The sequence below is a fragment of the Fundulus heteroclitus genome, chromosome 18 (assembly GCF_011125445.2).
Source record: "Fundulus heteroclitus isolate FHET01 chromosome 18, MU-UCD_Fhet_4.1, whole genome shotgun sequence".
Lineage (NCBI taxonomy): Eukaryota > Metazoa > Chordata > Actinopteri > Cyprinodontiformes > Fundulidae > Fundulus > Fundulus heteroclitus.
Window position 1 is genome coordinate 18,432,795 of NC_046378.1, and position 17,438 is coordinate 18,450,232.

General features: G+C 41.3%; 1 protein-coding gene across 1 annotated transcript in view; it reads left to right on the forward strand.

Annotated features, from left to right (window-relative positions):
- pafah1b1a (platelet-activating factor acetylhydrolase 1b, regulatory subunit 1a) overlaps positions 1 to 17,438 on the forward strand; it is a 42,496-nt gene that overhangs the window by 14,708 nt on the left and 10,350 nt on the right. Inside the window, exons 3-5 of the mRNA XM_012877350.3 lie at positions 9,064 to 9,148; positions 13,330 to 13,404; positions 14,310 to 14,516. Coding sequence (XP_012732804.1) covers positions 9,064 to 9,148; positions 13,330 to 13,404; positions 14,310 to 14,516 — 367 coding nt within the window. The remainder of the gene's footprint in view (positions 1 to 9,063; positions 9,149 to 13,329; positions 13,405 to 14,309; positions 14,517 to 17,438) is intronic.

Sequence of the window (17,438 nt, forward strand, 5' to 3'; positions counted from 1 at the left end):
CTGGTCTTTTTAACATAAAAGAGCAGTAAACGATTGCCAAGGCATGACGAGCCATGTTTCCATCGTTTTGTTCTTATATGGGCATTTTGAAATATCGCGTTTATAGGTTGATGGAAACGGCAAAATTCAAGTCGACTTGCAAAATCATAGGTCAATAGAAATATAGTCTAATAATACTGTTTAAATATGTAACATAAACACTTTCGCACTTGGATAAATGGACAAGGAGGACCCTTTATGCGACGCCAATTGACAGAAAAGTTCAGGTTGTTTAACTCGAGCTGTTCGCTGCTTCGCTCTTTTCATGTTGCAGTAGACAGGTCTCACCTAAAATGTTAGAGGCATAGCAATATTACGATAGCTGAATATTTTACATATTTTGCTATACATTTAATATGTTCATTTAAAACTTCAGGCAATTGTATTTGGACAAAAAAAGGTTATAAACCAGCTTTTAAAAAAAATGAAGATTTCAACCTGAATGTATTGTGCAAATTTTTTAATAAGTCATTTAATAAAAATGTCCATTTCTGTAAACATGTCATAAAACCAAAAATAATTATTTGCTGAGTAAGCATGGCCTCCATTGGATAAAAAGCCCCGTCGTCACTGTTTGCTACACACCCTTCATAGAAGAAGCGTGTTGGTCGTGAACTCCAGACTGCTGGCTTTTCAGTCATTCTTCTTCTGATCTACTCCTGCTTGTACACGCTTGTCGTCTTTTAGAACAAAAAGCCAACATTGCATCCATTGTCGCATCTTTCAGATCCACGCTTGGTTTAAAAGAGGCAGCGTTCACATGAGCCTTTATTTTCTGTCGGTCCTTTTTTTTTTTTATAAGGTCTCCAGTTTGGTTCCCTTTGATGCTTTCTCCTGGCCTGATCCCCTCTGCTCTTTCAAAGAGAAACTAGCTTCATATAAGATGTTTTTACACGATTGAAGTTATAAGTCCTTTTTGGTGTCAGCTCCACTTCTATCTGCTTAAAATAATGCAGTGAATAACTTTGTGGCCATACCGCAGTGACGTGCGGTTTGGGACTGATGAGGCCTCGACGCCTCAGGAGTCAGACGAACAAATAGATTAACACAGAATAGACGCTTATAGTTAAATTTTGACGTTACTTGAACCATTTAATTGGTTTTAAAAGCTTTTAATTTTTCTTTAATCAATTCAATACTAATAAATTATATATCAAGAAAGGCACAAGAATAGGCTACACTAGTTATTTTTTTATTTAAATGTTTCTTTGTTTTTAGCTGAGGTGGGTTTTTTGTATATATTATTATTATTAAAATTTACATCTGATCTTATGTTTTATTTGTATATGAAGTCAGTGGAAGCTGGTTGCATTAATCAGGTCTTTTAAAAATCTCCTGGCTCTTTCTGACCTTGGCGCTGCAGTCTGGAGATGTAAGGATTGTCCGGGCATTGAACGAGCGTCTCAAACTATTTCAGCGATATCTGCCGTTGAATGTGGGTAGCCGATGCTTGATGTTTGCGGAGACATCTTGCGTTAGACCGGACATTGCCGCATTTTGAAAGTAAAAGGCAAGAATTGCAGAAAAAAGGCGGTGTGCTGTGACTTTTCGGGCGTACCACCCCCGTTGAAAGGCGCGCGTTACCTTTCTTTCTCCCACTTGTTTAAAGCGGGCCTTTCAGCTTCAGAGTTGGTCGTTCGCTCTCTATTTCCTATTTCCACTGAACATCAACTTCAGACAAAATCCTTCGGTTTAGAGATGCGATTTTTCATTTTTTCGGAAAAAAAGATGAGCGTGTATCGTTAGACTTGTCGGTGCAACAGCGTCCCCCTCTTCGTAGAAGAAGAGCAGCAGCAACACGTACCTGTTACCCATTGTTCTTACGGGGCTCAGCACTGCCCCCTATCAGTGCAACACGGTACTTTTTGCATCAGTTCACATTTAAGGCCAATTATATACCCCGTTTACACTACCGTTTTAACTGTGCCGAGACCAGTCCGAGCTCGGTAACTGAGATAACTATCGAGAGTAAATGGAACGCAAACTGAACTGAACCGAGCCAGACTCAACCAAACCGCGCTAAATATAGACCAGTTCGATAGTAGGGCTCGGCCCGGTTTTTCTCTGGCCCGGTTCTCTAATAACAAAGAGCGCATGAGCAGACCACGTCATCTCCTTACAGCCAGCTGACACTTCAGACATTCATAATAATACTAGCTTCCCTACTGTGACACACTGTTTCCAGAGATGATTCTGCCTAGCAGTGTGATGAACCTCAACGTCTGTCGTTGTTTCCTGCGTCTGTAAGCCCTGATTAGACGTTCGTTTGTCTTATCCACTTCCCAAAAGCCGACTCTGTCAAGTAAATTCACCAAAAGTTGCCTTCTTCGCCTGACTCTCCGCAAACAACGACATATCACAATAAAATCAAACATAACTGCCTGAATGTTACGGGCGCCGCCATTTTGATTTGCTTGATTTCCTCCTTCAATCCTAGAGAACAGTAGTACCGCAGATTGTCACTAGGAGGCGAGGAAACCAAGGAACCGAGATAACGTGATGTGTAAACGGTCGTCAGAACCAAGCTCGGCACGGTTAACTGATCCAAACTGATCCGAGCTCGGCATGGATCGGTTTAACGAGGGTAGTGTAAATGGGGCTTTAGACCTCAGACGGTGTAATGTGTGCATGTGTAAATCTAACATGTTTACTGGCGATATAAAGAGTATGCAGCAACTGCCTGCACCCCTACTGCCTCTAATTGGCCCTTCTGTGTATTTGAGCTGGCAATGCGTAAATTCAGCGATTTATTGAGCGTAACATGTTGAAATCATACAGGAAAGAAATTCATAGAGCAGGCAAGTGGACGCATTGACTTCCTCTAATCGTCGTTGGCGTTTCCGCTGTCACGATGACGGATGAGGCGCTGGCTCACCTGCCTGCACATCACTGGTGTTTCGTTGCTGTAATTACTGTTGTGGGACTCTCCGGGCAAGATGGATGTTGAATTTTAATCGGTAACGGATACAACAGTGATCTTTTTATAACCGAGTTAGGCAATCCTGTCATAAGATTTGTTTGTTTTTTTGATCTTCTCGGTTTTCTTTAGTAACTTTCTCTTTGAAGTCATCAGCTGTTCAGCAGATTCCTAAATTAGGTTTCCACCGGTCTACTTTTGCTCCCTCTGCTCGGCTGAAAGCGCTCCTTGTTGCTTTAAAGCCTCGAGCGTTTCAGAATCGGTACACTGATTAATTATAATAAACTCGTATAAACTCTTCCGACCCATCGCAGTGTTTTGGACATTTATTTAGTAATCGTAGCTCTTCATCCTGAAGTAGGGTGAACACTATCCGTCTCGGGTCTTCATACTTTGTTTGGCTGAGCACATTGCAAAATGTTTTTATCCTGAATAGAAGTAACCCATTCAGGCAGAAGAGTTTAAAAAAAAGACTAATTTACTGTTTTCAAATTGTCCACTGAAACGTTTTCGCTCTTAAGCTTCTGAGTAAAGATGGAACATAAAATTAGGAAGAAATCAGATTTGTGGGATTTATTTTAATTGGTTCCTTCTTTGATGGTGAATAGAAAATAATGTTTGTGTCCTGAATATTGTACAACTTCTATGCCTGAAAGGAAAAATAAATGTTTAATCAGTCATTGAATCGGATTAACGTTGCCTTTGCTCAAACAAGTTTAATACTGTGGTGAACATGGCTCAGATTTGTTTTTTTACGAGCTTTCCGTACCGTGATCATTGATTACCACAATCTTAACCCCTAACGAGTCTCATTGACATTTGTTTCTTTTTTTATACACTTTTTTTTTTATGCAACAGAACTTGCCCGATGTCGCCTGGCTTCTTTGCAACAAGGCGCGAGATGAGTTACTGGCTTAGTTAACCTTAAACCCAATTTTTCATATTGTTAAAGGTTTGTGTTGTCTATTCGTAGAGAAATAACATCTGTGCGCTTAAATGATGTAATCTGCAGAAAGAGAGGTTTTATGTGCACCAAGGGACTCCTCAGAGTAACAGGACCTGAGCTACACCCCGCTTAACATTTATTAGCATTCTGGGCATTCAGTCTTTTAAAAGATGGTTTTACATCTGTGAGATATGTTTGGTAATGCTGTACTTTTTTTTGTTTTTGGTATATTGTCTTAAAAAAGCTTTTTTTGAGATGCAAAGGTCTTGCTTTTCCCCTGACTGGTGCCAGTTTCTAGTTTCCTCTGAGGTCTGACCCGCCGGTCCAGGCTTACAGGAAGGTGGTCGTAACAAACGCAACAGAAAATGAGAGAATTGCAAAAAATCTTCTTCCTCATTGAAGCGTCTGCCAAAAATATCACTTCGGGTAGCTGCTGTTTGGTCGCTGCATTCACAGACTGAAAACAGAGGAAGTTCTTTGTTTTGCTTCCTTTTTAAATAGGAGAATAGATTATTCTGCAGCCTCACCTGCCTCTCATCAGAGCCAGACGAGGAACAAAGTCGCCAATTCTGATCTCTTGTAGATTGTAGCATTTTTAGTAGGTAGAAAAATGCAAAAAGAGAACTAAAAAATAAGTAAAATGTTCTTGAAATTAGTGTATTTGTCCTTGATTTGAGCAGGTAAATAAGATTATTTGCCAATGGGATGAGTATTTTTTACCCCTAAAATAAGATAATTAGACATACTTCACTTGAAATAAGATGATAGAGATGAATTGTTCCTATTTTAAGTGCAAAAATCTTATTCCATTGGCAAATAATCTTATTTACCTGCTCAAATCAAGGAAAAATACTCTCATTTTAAGAAACTATTTCTTATTTTGAGTTCTATTTTTGCAGTGTATTGCAATATTAGTCCCGGCCGTCATCGTGTGAAGTTTATCGACATTATTATTAGTTTCCTTTTTTTATTATTGATAGTATTTGACATTACAAAATACTCCTTTTTTTGTAATTTTACAGAGATTTGGTGGCATTTTTTCAGATGGGTGTGCTTTATATGGGTCACTCCTGTGATGATGTGGTCATATAACCGGATCTGGGAGGCCGTGACGCTGTCTGGCTGACTCACCTCCTTTCTCTGAAGCATGAGGTCATGCATCCCTCATCCCCTCCTCGTCTCCGCTCTCTCTGCCGCCTCTCGCTCGTTTTAAGCCTGCAGACGAGCGGGCGGATCACGGTACTGACGTCGGCCAGATGAGATGGGCGGGGTTCACTCAGACGCGAGGCTACTTTCACTTTTTTCTGAGCCATTTAAGGACTTAATTTCACTGAAGGGATTAAAATGCATAGTTATTGTTTCCCCTGTTCTGTTTCATCCCTCTCGTGTCTGCCGTCTCTGTCCAAGGCTCTTTTTTTGTTTTTTTTTTTTCTACCTCTCCTCATCTCCTCATCTCATCTAGCGGGGCCCGTAACCATGGCAACCGGCTGGTTTGCTCTCCTCCTGTCGCCATCAGTAAACCCTCCGTCTCGTTAGTTTATTAGCCACCAACGGATGGTTTCATCAGTTCGGCAAATTTAGAGGGGTGGGCTCGCCTCGTGCCGTCATGTTTTTATCTTGCAATGCTTTTAGCTTTGTAGGTGGGCGTATTGATGCGTTTGTTTGCTCTATTGTTCACACATAATGTAAAAAACGGAAATGTCGGCCATCATCAGCCTGTTTTCTAGATCTGCCCCAGAACGTGGGTTACATATAATGCAGAAATTGTCCTTAATGACGTGAAGCTATTTTGTTTCTGCTTTTTTTTTTTTTTTTTGCATCGAATTCCTTCGTATTTGAACACTTAAGTCATTCTTCTCAATATTTTTTTTTTTAATTATTTCTTGCAAGCAGGCTGCAGATGTCCTCCTCCTGCTAACCTTGGGTTGTAACGAGGCCGGCTCCTGTTGTCATGGGGATTCAGGTAGCAGTGAGAAAAAAAGGGTTTTAACGTTGAATGCTGCCCGCAAGGGCACAGGGGGCACAGGCTGGGGCTGACAGATTGTGGACCCCCGCCCCCTTCGTACTGGCACCTTAAAGTGTAGCCGCACTGACAGCTTGTCTGGCATCTTCTGGCATTAATGGTCTGTGGAAACGTAGGAGGGCAGGAGTAGAAAATATTATCTTTGCTACCGTTTGAATTCATTCTCGCTCACTCTCTCGTTTTACTTTTTGTTTTTTTATGGCGTCAGAACTCAAGGTACCAAAAGAAAATAATGCAGTTTGCAGTCATTTGGGGGGGGCAAGGCAAATATATTTATATAGCACAATTCAGTACAAAGACAATGCAAAGTGCTTTACATGATTAAAATATAGCAAAATAAAAGCAAGTAGGAGGGATAGAATGTAGAAACAAAGAAGAACATTAAAAACTGTTTAACTGGAACAGTCAAAGGCAATTTAAACAAATGTGTTTTTAATCTTGATTTAAAGGAACTCAGGCTTTCCGCACCTTTACAATTTTCTGGAAGTTTGTTCCAGATAAGTGGAGCATAGGAACTAAATGCTGCTTCTCCTTGTTTAGTTCTGGTTCTAGTTATGCAGAGTAGGCTGGAGCCAGAAGACCTGAGTGGTCTGGAGGGTTGATACACTGATAACAAGTCTGTGATGTATTTAGGAGCTAAGCCATTCAGGGATTTATAGACTAACAGAAGTATTTTAAAGTCTATTCTCTGAGATACAGGGAGCCAGTGTAATGTCTCTCTGGGTGCATTCACCCAGCGGAGTGTTGCGTAGTTGGCCTCGAAGGAGGGCAGTTCATCAAGGAGAGGTGCAACGTGGAGGTATGTGCGTCGAGCTAATTACAGCTAGCCTGTTAGCTAGTTTTCTCCCAGGCGGAAACTTTACTCTTCGTTTTATGTTGCACTCAAACATCGACATGTTTATAATAAACGGACGACGCTAAACCCTGAACACATTAACCTTCAGAAAATAAAAGCAATTATCAAAAAGAATTCAAAAGTTAAAGACAAAAACAACAAAGCTTATTTTTTGTCCTGTATCCACACAGTAGCTGCGTTTACGTGGACAAAAGTAATCGGAATAAAGGTCTGATTGGAATAAAAATGCGTCATGTAAGCACGCCAGCCCGGATATTGTGTTCAGATTAATCTCAATTGGATTGAAGTTGCGTTACGAATGAGAGGGCTGGTTTATTTTGATTGATAATCTGAACGACATGCATGTAAACGCTTGTCAGGATCAAGTTATTACACATGTGGCAAACTGACCCCAGTGCGCATGTGTGCCCGACGTATTTCCACGTTGTCGAGTGGCCATAAAGTTATATAGGCTTTCTATATAACATTTTTTGGTGGCCATTGTATACACCCACAGTTGATTAAAGTAAAAATATGCCTAGTCGACATATAATCAGCAACAGAGAACTTTTCGCACGCTGTTTAAAGGATGAATGAAAGGTTTTTGCTTACGTCTCCTTTTTTATATCCCGTTTTTTATCGCGTGAACTCGTACCTCTCGCTCTCCTAGAGCTCCAAGGAGACGGTGGTAACCGCAGACGCAGTAGGCGTTGCTTTTCACAGACTCACGGAGGCGGACACGTACAGGAATGGAGGACGAGCAATCTGGGTGTAATAATCTGAATAAAAATACGGAGCACAGTACCCATCACTGTATAATCCTTAAAATTGAAATACGAGTTGATAACCGGCGGGGTAAAATAATGTAAAGTTTCAGTATTTCTTAATTAAAGCCTTTTACCTTTTGATTCGGACCCATGCGTTGGGGGGGAGGAGGAGAAGAAGCACAATAAATAATTCGTCTTTCTGCGCCCTCAGGAGAAACTAATTAAATGGAGGATAAGACCTGACCTGTTGAGACTACCGGACTTGAGCCTCATTAATAACTCTTGGTAAATTGAACTGCTGCTGATTCTGCAAGTCGTAACCCGCCCCCCTGTATGTGTGTGAGAGCATGTGTCAGTTTGCCGTGTGTGCGTTTTTTATTAGCGGTGGAAGCTCCAGGGACAATAAAAAAAGGAAGAGCGGAGACGGCCTCCCGTCTCCTCTGCCTACTCCATTGTCTGCGCTTATCTGTCCATCTAGCTTCACATTTTTTGAATCTGTTCGTCTACTGCTTGGATCCCCGCCACCTTGTGTGTGTTGGCTTTATGAAAAAAAAAAAAAAAAGTCTTCAAACTCCTGCTTTTGTTTGTCTATAAAACCTGAGCCAGACGAGGAGAAGCACCCCTTGCAGGGATTATTGTCAGCCGGTGATTTTTGTCTGTTTCTTTCTCTGTGTGGGGTGGTGATGGCGAGATGGACGCCCTGGTTTTCATTTTCTCTCCCCTCATATCTACACCATGGGGAGTTGTCCGTTCCGGTTATTCGCCCAGAGCAGCAGGAACTCGTTACAGAAGAGCCAGGAAGATGCACTGCAAAAAGGGAACTAAAAATAAGTAAAACTTTCTTGAAATGAGTGTATTTTACCTTGATTTGAGCAGGTAGATAAGACTATTTGCACTTAAAACAGGAACAATTCATCTCTAAAATAACATAATTAGACATCCTGCACTTAAAATAAGATGATGGAGATGAATTGTTCCTGTTTTAAGTGCAAAAATCTTATTCCATTGGCAAATAGTCTTATTTACCTGCTCTAATCAAGGAAAATTACAATGATTTCAAGAAAATTTCACAAATTTTTAGTTCTGTTTTTGCAGTGTGTGCTCCGAATTGTCAAACATCTTATTCTATTGGCAGATCATCTTGTTTACCTGCTCAAATCAAGGAAAAATACACTAATTTTAAGAACATTTTACTTATTTTTAGCTCCGTTTTTGCAGTGTGTGGCGAAAACGTGTAGGAAAAGATCTTTTGTCTGGAGCGGAGAGCAGGAGACGGCCTGCGTGTGACGCTCCAGGTGGTGCGCTGGATTTATGCGTGCAGAGGGTGCGATTTTTTTTTTCAGAGCTCCAAGCCTGTGTGGAACTGGTGTTCAATTTGCATCTTTGTCTGACACCTTTTGCTGAACGTGCTCATTTTCTGTCTTTTTGTTTTTACCGTGCCGAGTACGTTCCCGTTTAGCCAGGTAGTTTTCTGCTGGCGCTATCTAGTCTGCTAATCTGGAGAACTAATTAAGGCTCCTCTTTTGTCTCTTTCAGAAATCGAGCAATAGCCGATTATCTACGTTCCAATGGATATGAAGAGGCATATTCCACTTTCAAGAAGGAAGCGGAATTAGATAATGTGAGTAGATTCAAAAATGAACGCACACACACAAATCTGCCCTGCAAGAACACTAATTTATACTAACAGTATGTCTTGATTCCCCCGTTTATTTCTCCATTTAGTCAATATGTTCTGAAATGTGACCAGGAGCACCTGCAAACAATTAGAGAGCATGGTCTGATGAGGGGGGGGGGGCAGCTTGGCTTTGGTAACCAAGCTTGAAAGAAGCTTTTATTCACATCAACCTAATGGATTGTTCTTGATATTAAATATTAGAAATACTCAGATCAGTATTTCTCTGTTTGTTTAGGTCTCTGGTTTGTGATGCTTTGAACGGTCAAAACCAGGTTTAGCTGATCCCGATTTAATATACGAAGATATAAAAACAGCATTCAAATTATTTTTTGGAATCTTTTAGCCTTTCCTCCTTAAGCAGCCATTATAAGTACTATTGAGAGCAGAGGTGTCACATTTTGAGATGTCAGTGGCTGGTTAACAGTTTTCACATTTCATATTTTTTTTCACGTTTTCTTCAGCAGGTTAATGAGCAACATGTGGTTAGCATTAAAAAGAGCTTTTTCTTATACATAACAGAGAACTCTGAGGGATAAAACGGAGCCAGGATTTTTTTTCCCCCAGTCTATTATGCTGAAATGCGCTGCCGAGAGCCCTGCAGTGTACTCCCTCCAGCCTTCCTGTTATCTGCTGGAAGTCTTGCTCTCTCTCGCTTTCTCGCAGCTGTTTATGAACTGTTTATTCTATAATAGCTTCAAACACCTTTTGAGCTTCCTCTGATTTTGGCTAAAATATAATGAGGTTAAATTAGTTAGTGAATTCATATGACCCCCCCCCCCCCCAATCCATTTTTTGTTTATAAAAAGTGTCACAAAGGATTATTATAGAAGTAAGCAAGCAGTGTGGTAATATTTCATTACAAAGATACAAATTTAGAAATTGCAGATTTTATCAAGATTGCAAAACAATATTACAAGCGATGTTTTGTTTCCACCTAAAATGTCTGAGCAACCTTCACTGATCTACCATGGGATTAACTTTTTATAACCCTACTGTAATGTTCTGATGATTTTCTCTCAGTTTGCTCTGGGGTTGTCATACACGCCTGATCAAAATCTTTAACACGGGTTAAAAATGTGTAATAATTAGTATTTTTCAATAATGGAATCTACAGAAAACTGTAAGTAAAATGGGAGCAGGAGACAAATGCCTTTGAACAGGCAGTTTATTGAAAACAAGAATTAAAGTAAAATGGGTAGTTTTTGACGTCCTTCCCCCGCAGATGCATTCTGCTGGTTATTGAGATGCGTTCAGCACTTAAAATCATGTTTCATTTTGACCAAAAATGATAAGAAAACTACATTTTTGCGCAGATTTTGACGTTGGTCTTAAACCTTCGATCAAATGATGAAGTTCTCATTTCAGTTAAATCGTTATTTTTATACAAATAATTGCCTAATCAAAGGTTTTTGTCTATTGCTCCCATGTTTTTCCTTTTAGCATTGCGAAGCTCTACCTCTTAAGATCCAAGAACGTAAAATGCCAATCCTTGCTTTTTATTAAGCAGTCTTTAAAATTCTGATCAGGTGTGTATCTTTTATACAATTTTTACCCAATGCACACTTCGTTTTGCTCTTTTACATTTAAATATTTCTGGTGAAAGAAAGTTTGTTCCGTATTTCTTGATGTTTCTACTTTCATCTTTTCTTTTTGCCCTTTGCACTCATTAAGGCTCCATATTTATTACAATTTCCCTTAAAATCATGATTCTTGTTCGTATTCTTTGGATAATAGATAGTATCCTATTGATTTGTTCCGTTGCACAGAATATTATAATACATTGACATTAACTGGAACAATAAAAGAGTGAAATATGGAGCTTTCATTGCAATATGCTGCAGCTCATGTGCAAAATCATCGTTGAGGAGCTGCTGCTCTTTGCTTAAAAATGATTTCTAGCATCTTTGAAGTTTTTTTTTTTTGTTTTTTTTGCCTCATATAGCGCCATCTTCCACCTTGCCTACACGTGACGCCCCGGCGGTGTCTCTTTATCCGCTTCTCAGTCATTTTCCATGTGGCAGCTCTTTGGAAGCAGCCTGAATAATAGATGAATGGCACGGAGGCGATCATTGCACCCTGTCGGGTTGTAGCGCTCAGCCACTCACACCTGGGTGGAGCCGTGGCAAACAGCCCACCGGGTTTATCCCCCCGTGTTCCTGCTACCCTCCATCGTTAACGCTTTTATTAATCTTTTTGTTTGGTGAGGCCCGTTCTTATCCGCATAATCAAACGCCCCTCACCTCGTGGCTGCTTCGGTTGCAGGGCTGAGGTCAGGGCTGTTCAGCCTCTTCAAAGCTAGCAGAAATAATTCATAGAAGTCGTGCTCTATATTCCCTTTCCGTCTCCTTAATGAGAGGAGATGCACATACCTGCATGCACAGGCAAACGCACACATATGTTGGTTATCAGTGGCCAACGGGGCTGGCAGGCTGCACCGAGTCTGGCACTTGTGTGTGTGTTAACATCCAGGCAGATGGCAGATTAGACGATTGAAGATTTGTCCACACGAGGTTCCCTGTTCTTTTTATTGTTTTGGTTTCTTCTTCTTTGTCCTCCTCTACTTCCCGCCTCTTCTTTTTTACACTCAGTCTGAGGAATCGCCATTAGGAAGGGTTATCCATAGAGTCTTTTCGAGCTTTTCGAACATCCTCCCTGCTCGATGATGTCTGCTTTGTTTAGAGCCGAGGGCGTAGCTGTGAAACAGGAGCACTGTTAATTTTCCCCCTCACTGACGCTGTAGCTGTCTGTGTGGGTTTTTGATGCTTTGATAGCTTGTAATGCCCTCAGGGCGCGGCTAGGTGCAAGTGGCGGCTCTATATTTGTTGTTCTGCTTGACGCTAAATATTGCTTTCTAATTATTTCTAATAACATCAAAGCTTTCATTGACTAAAGGTTAATAGAGATGCACCAATCAGAGAGTTTAAGGCTGATTTACAATTTTGTAAAGCGCTGACCTGAACTCCTTTCTTAAGAACTACAATTGCCAACATAGAAATTCGTATTATCTTCACTGCAAAAAAGGAGCTAAAAGTAAGTAAAATTTTCTTGAAATTAGTGTATTTGTCCTTGATTTGAGCCTGTAAATAAGATTATCTGCCAATGGAATGAGTATTTTTACCCCTAAAATAAGATAATTAGATAAACTGCACTTAAAATAAGATGATGGAGATGAATTGTTCTTATTTTAAGTGCAAAAATCTTATTCTATTGGCAGATAATCTTATTTACCTGCTCAGATCAAGGACAAATACACTCATTTAAAGAAGATTTTACTTACTTTTAGTGCCTTTTTAGTGTTATTTTTGGGCAGAATATGCAACGATCCACCCGGTTGGAGGCAGGCTGAAGAATGTATGAATGAATAATAGAGAAAATGTTAATTGTTTGTGCTGCTTTGATTTCTCGTCAGCTTCGTGGCTTTTATGAAAAGCAAAGCAGTTGGTAATTTACCATATCTTTATTCATAAGGCGCTTAAACAGCCGTATGACATGAAGTTCTGTACATCGCTACAAACTAAAACACATCCATTAAAAAACACAAATAAAAAGATGACGCGTAAAGACACTTAAACAAGAAAACCAATATGACCAAAGAAATCTCCTCAACCTTATGCTAAAACCATCAAAATCTAGGTCAAAGGATCTGAGATGGCAGAGTTAATTGATCCTATTCGTTGCTTATAAATATTATTTATGGAAGAGAAACCTGGCAGGAATGGGGGGGGTGGTGTCTGCGCACCTCCTCCGTCATGTAAAGCGTAGCGGCCGGCTCAAGGTATTAGCCTGCAGGTGGAATCTGACTCGTCTGCCAGGACCGCCACAAGTTAACTTCCACCGCTTCCTCGGTACCGGCTGTGTGGCAGTAAGCCGCCTAAGCCTTTCTGCAGGAGATTAGCTTGTGTGAGAAGGATTAGGACTAGCCCCTCCGTCCGTGTGTGTGTGTGTTGTAGGTTGGCAGAGTCTGGGAGGCAGCGTCGGTCTGTGTGTGGCGTGTAAATAATTCCCTTTTCTTTCTTACTATAGCCGCCGACCTCAACATGCCACTCCAGCCCGCCGATTTACGTTGAGCTCATGACTTTGATTGGCTTTCTTTGTGTCTGATATCCTCTTTGTTTGCCGTACAGAACGAAGAACTGGATAAGAAGTACGCCGGCCTCTTGGAGAAAAAATGGACCTCAGTCATCAGATTACAAAAGAAGGTTTGTGGGGTGTTTTCCCCTCCTCTACCAATGCTGGTGGGGATTGCAGTCTTGTGAACAGTCCGTGACATTACAGTGCTAAAAAAACAACACAAAATCATCTACACAAGTTTTAGGGCTGAACAATTAATCACATTTTCAATATAATCGTGAATTGAAAAAACGCAACTTCCAAATCGCAGAGGTCTGCAATTTTTGGCTATGTAACAATCAGTGAATTAGACACGTCCTTTAGGTGTCAGTAATATGTTTAAAGTGGGTTTTCCTCCACATGGAAGGGAAGACAGTCACAGCAGTGAGATAATCTAATTTTATTACTTGTTTTATTGTTTATATAATCATACATAGCATTAAGTACAGGTCAATCAGTTTAATACATAGACTTGCTTGTTGGTTGGACTTTGCACTTTATCTTCAACAAGGATTGATGTCCAATTAAATTAAAAGCTGTTCTCTTGAATAATATTCTGACCAATAGAAACATTAAAAGTTCATATTTAAGATAATCCTTGTTTACAAACATCTTTATTTAGAGACCATTTTTGTTGCTTGTGGTTAATGCGGAGAAAAGTCAAAATTGCAATTTTGATTGAAATATATTGTAGGCAGAACTCAATCATTACTGCTCTGAGTTTAGATGCTGCGGGTCTTTTAGCAACTAAACCACACGGCGAGGAAACATATTGATTTGTTGTTCGTATATATTTTAAAACACATGATAAATTAAACTGTGCATTAAATCGCAATATTAAGAAAAAAAAATCGCAATTAGATTATTTTCCAACATCGTTCAGCCCTAACAAGTTTAGATGTTGGGTAAAAGTTGAGGCTCGAGCTCAATAACTTTTCCCTCTTGTAGTTAATTTTATCCTGTGATAACGTGTCATGGTGTGAACTCTGGACAGGTGATGGAACTTGAGTCTAAGCTGAACGAAGCGAAGGAGGAAATCACCCTGGGTGGGCCTGTGACCCAGAAGCGGGACCCCAAAGAGTGGATCCCGCGTCCGCCTGAACGGTACGCACTGAGCGGCCACCGCAACCCCGTCACCCGCGTCATCTTCCACCCGGTCTTCAGCGTCATGGTGTCGGCCTCGGAGGACGCAACGATAAAGGTCAGTGCTGCCGGGGGGGGAGAGAGAAGATGGCGTAGATCTTAAAGGGATATTCTGGAGTTTTAAGTGAGCTTTTGTTGAGAGGTGATGACTAGGAATTACCTAATATGATGGTCTGATGCTACATTAGCTTTTAACACTGAAGCGACAGATTAGACTGTCACGATAATTAATCAATCAATTGATAAGTTAAAATGAGCTTGATCATTTCAACTATCGCAGGAAAAAGTTAACTACTTTTGCTCGGGTACTTGTCACCCCACTCAACCAAATTGAATATTTGTATTGTCTTCCACTTCTATTGTTTAATGTTTTTTTTTGGAAGATAAAGTATATTGATCTTTTAGAGCACAGGTGTCAAAGTCCAGTCCTCAAGGGCCGGTGTCCTGCAAGTTTTAGATGTGTCCCTGGTCCAACACGCCTGAGTTAAATAATCAGGTAATTAGCAGGACTCTGAAGAACCTGACTGCATACTGAGGAGTTAATTGTGTCATTTGATTCAGGCGTGTGGAACCAGGGAAACCTCTAAATGTTTCAGGGTACCGGCCCTCGAGGACTGGAGCTTGACACCCCTGTTTTAGAGGGTGAACTTGCATTATGCCTTTGCCACTTGGAGACCACTTTCAACTAATATAATGATAGTGTTATTGTTTATCGCAATAATTTCAGGGATAATTTATCATCAGGCAAAAACAAATACACTAAAACAGGCTGTGTACACAGCTGACTTATTGTCACAGACGGTAGACCAACAAAAGTCATTGACACGGATACCAATCGTTTAAATCATCTCTTCATCTGGACACCGGTTTGATTCTTAAGATTCGATCAGGTTCATCCATCCATCCTTGGGCCAGCTCCTCAGGAGGAATCCCAAGGCGTTCCCAGGCCAGCCGGGAGACATAGTCCCTCCAGCGTGTCCTGGGTCTCCCTCTGGGCCTCCTCCCGGTGGGACGTGCCCGGAACACCTCACCAGGGAGGCGTCCAGGAGGCATCCTGACCAGATGCCCGAGCCACCTCAACTGACTCCTCTCGACGTGGAGGAGCAGCGGCTCTACTCTGAGTCCTCCCCGGATGACTGAGCTCCTCACCCTATCTCTAAGGGAGAGCCCAGACACACTAAGGAGAAAACTCATTTCAGCCGCTTGTATCCGGGATCTCGTTCTTTCGGTAACGACCCAAAGCTCGTGACCATAGATGAGGGTACGAACATAGATCGACCGGTAAATCGAGAGCTTCTCCTTTTGGCTCAGCTCTCTCTTCACCACAACGGATCGGTACAGCGCCCGCTTCACAGCAGACGCCGCACCAATCTGCCTGTCGATCTCCTGCTCCATCTTCCCCTCATTCGTAAACAAGACCCCAAGATACTTGAACTCCTCCACTAGGGGCAGCACATCCTCCCCAACCCGGAGAAGGCACTCTACCCTTTTCCAGTTCAAGACCATGGTCTCGGATTTGGAGGCACTGATTTTCATCCCGGCCGCTTCGCACTCGGCTGCGAACCGCTCCAGTGAGAGCTGTAGATCACGCCCTGATGAAGCCAATAGGACCACGTCATCCGCGAATAGCAGAGACGCAATCCTAAGGCCACCAAAACGGATCCCCTCAACACCTTGGCTGCGCCTAGAAATTCTGTCCATAAAAGTTATGAACAGAATCGGTGACAAAGGGCAGCCTTGGCGGAGTCAAACTCTCACCGGAAACGAGTCCGACTTACTGCCGGCAATGCGGACCAGACTCTGACACCGGTCGTACAGAGACCTGACAGCCCTTATTAAAGGGTCCGGTACTCCATACTCCCGGAGTACCCCCCACAGGATCCCCCGAGGGAAATGAATGCCTTCTCCAAGTCTTCCTGAATCCGAGGTTCGACTATCCGACGGACCCTCCCCTCCAGGATTTGATCAGGACATTTTTAATTATTGGTAAATCTCTCGACTGCCGTATAACAACTCTGAGCGACTCACCTTTGATGAAACAAAGAATAGTTTTCCAGCTAAGACGAGATGAAAACTGTTCAGAGAAATGAAAACTTCTGCCATGTTGAAACTGCTGCGGCCTTAAAAATGTCATCATGGTTATTATGAATCGGTGCACCGCCGTCACAGTGGCGTTAAATGGTTATTTTCATTAGCGATTGGCTGCAGTGCATAACAATGACCTTTGCATGCTGGATCGTGTGAAGCGTCTCCAGCCGGAGAAACGGCCTGATGGAAGAGAATCTCCTGACTTATTTCACTCTTCAAACAGATACTTACTCTGGCTAGATGCTTTCACATGCTCATTGTTGGAGAATGCTCCCTACAATAGTCTTTATTGTACATTTTTAGGGGTTTGGTGGCAGATTTGGGGATTTTTTTTTTCTGACATTTTTCTAGTTTTCACATAACCATATAGGTTAGAGCAAAATGTTTTCCACCAAGTTTCTTTTGCCTTAGCAGCTTACACCATAACTACCTTACAGTTTCTACTATTCATAAATATTTCATGGATGGCTAATTTTACTTTATTTTTTTATTAACAACACATCTTACATCTTAGTCAATTGAAGTCAACGAAGAGCAAATATATTTTCTAACGGCGTTAAATATGTCAGACTGAGTTAATGTTCTGTGAAAGGATGCATCAGATTTGGACAAGAGGAATAATTCACATGCTTTCTCTCCCAGCTTGAACAGATGGCACAGCTGTTGCTCTGTGTGGATAATATTGAGGCATGTTCTTTGGTTTATGACGTTTGCAATGGTGCAGGTCTTTTAAACTCATACTTTTAACATGTGCATTGTGGTTTCAGAGAAAGTCTAAACATTTGTCTCCGTTTGAAAGATGAAGTTAATAAAGGCTAATTGGATTGCTGCACAGACAGACTGGAGATGGGTCTTATTTATTTAAATTTCTAATTTCGTCTCCATTGATGCT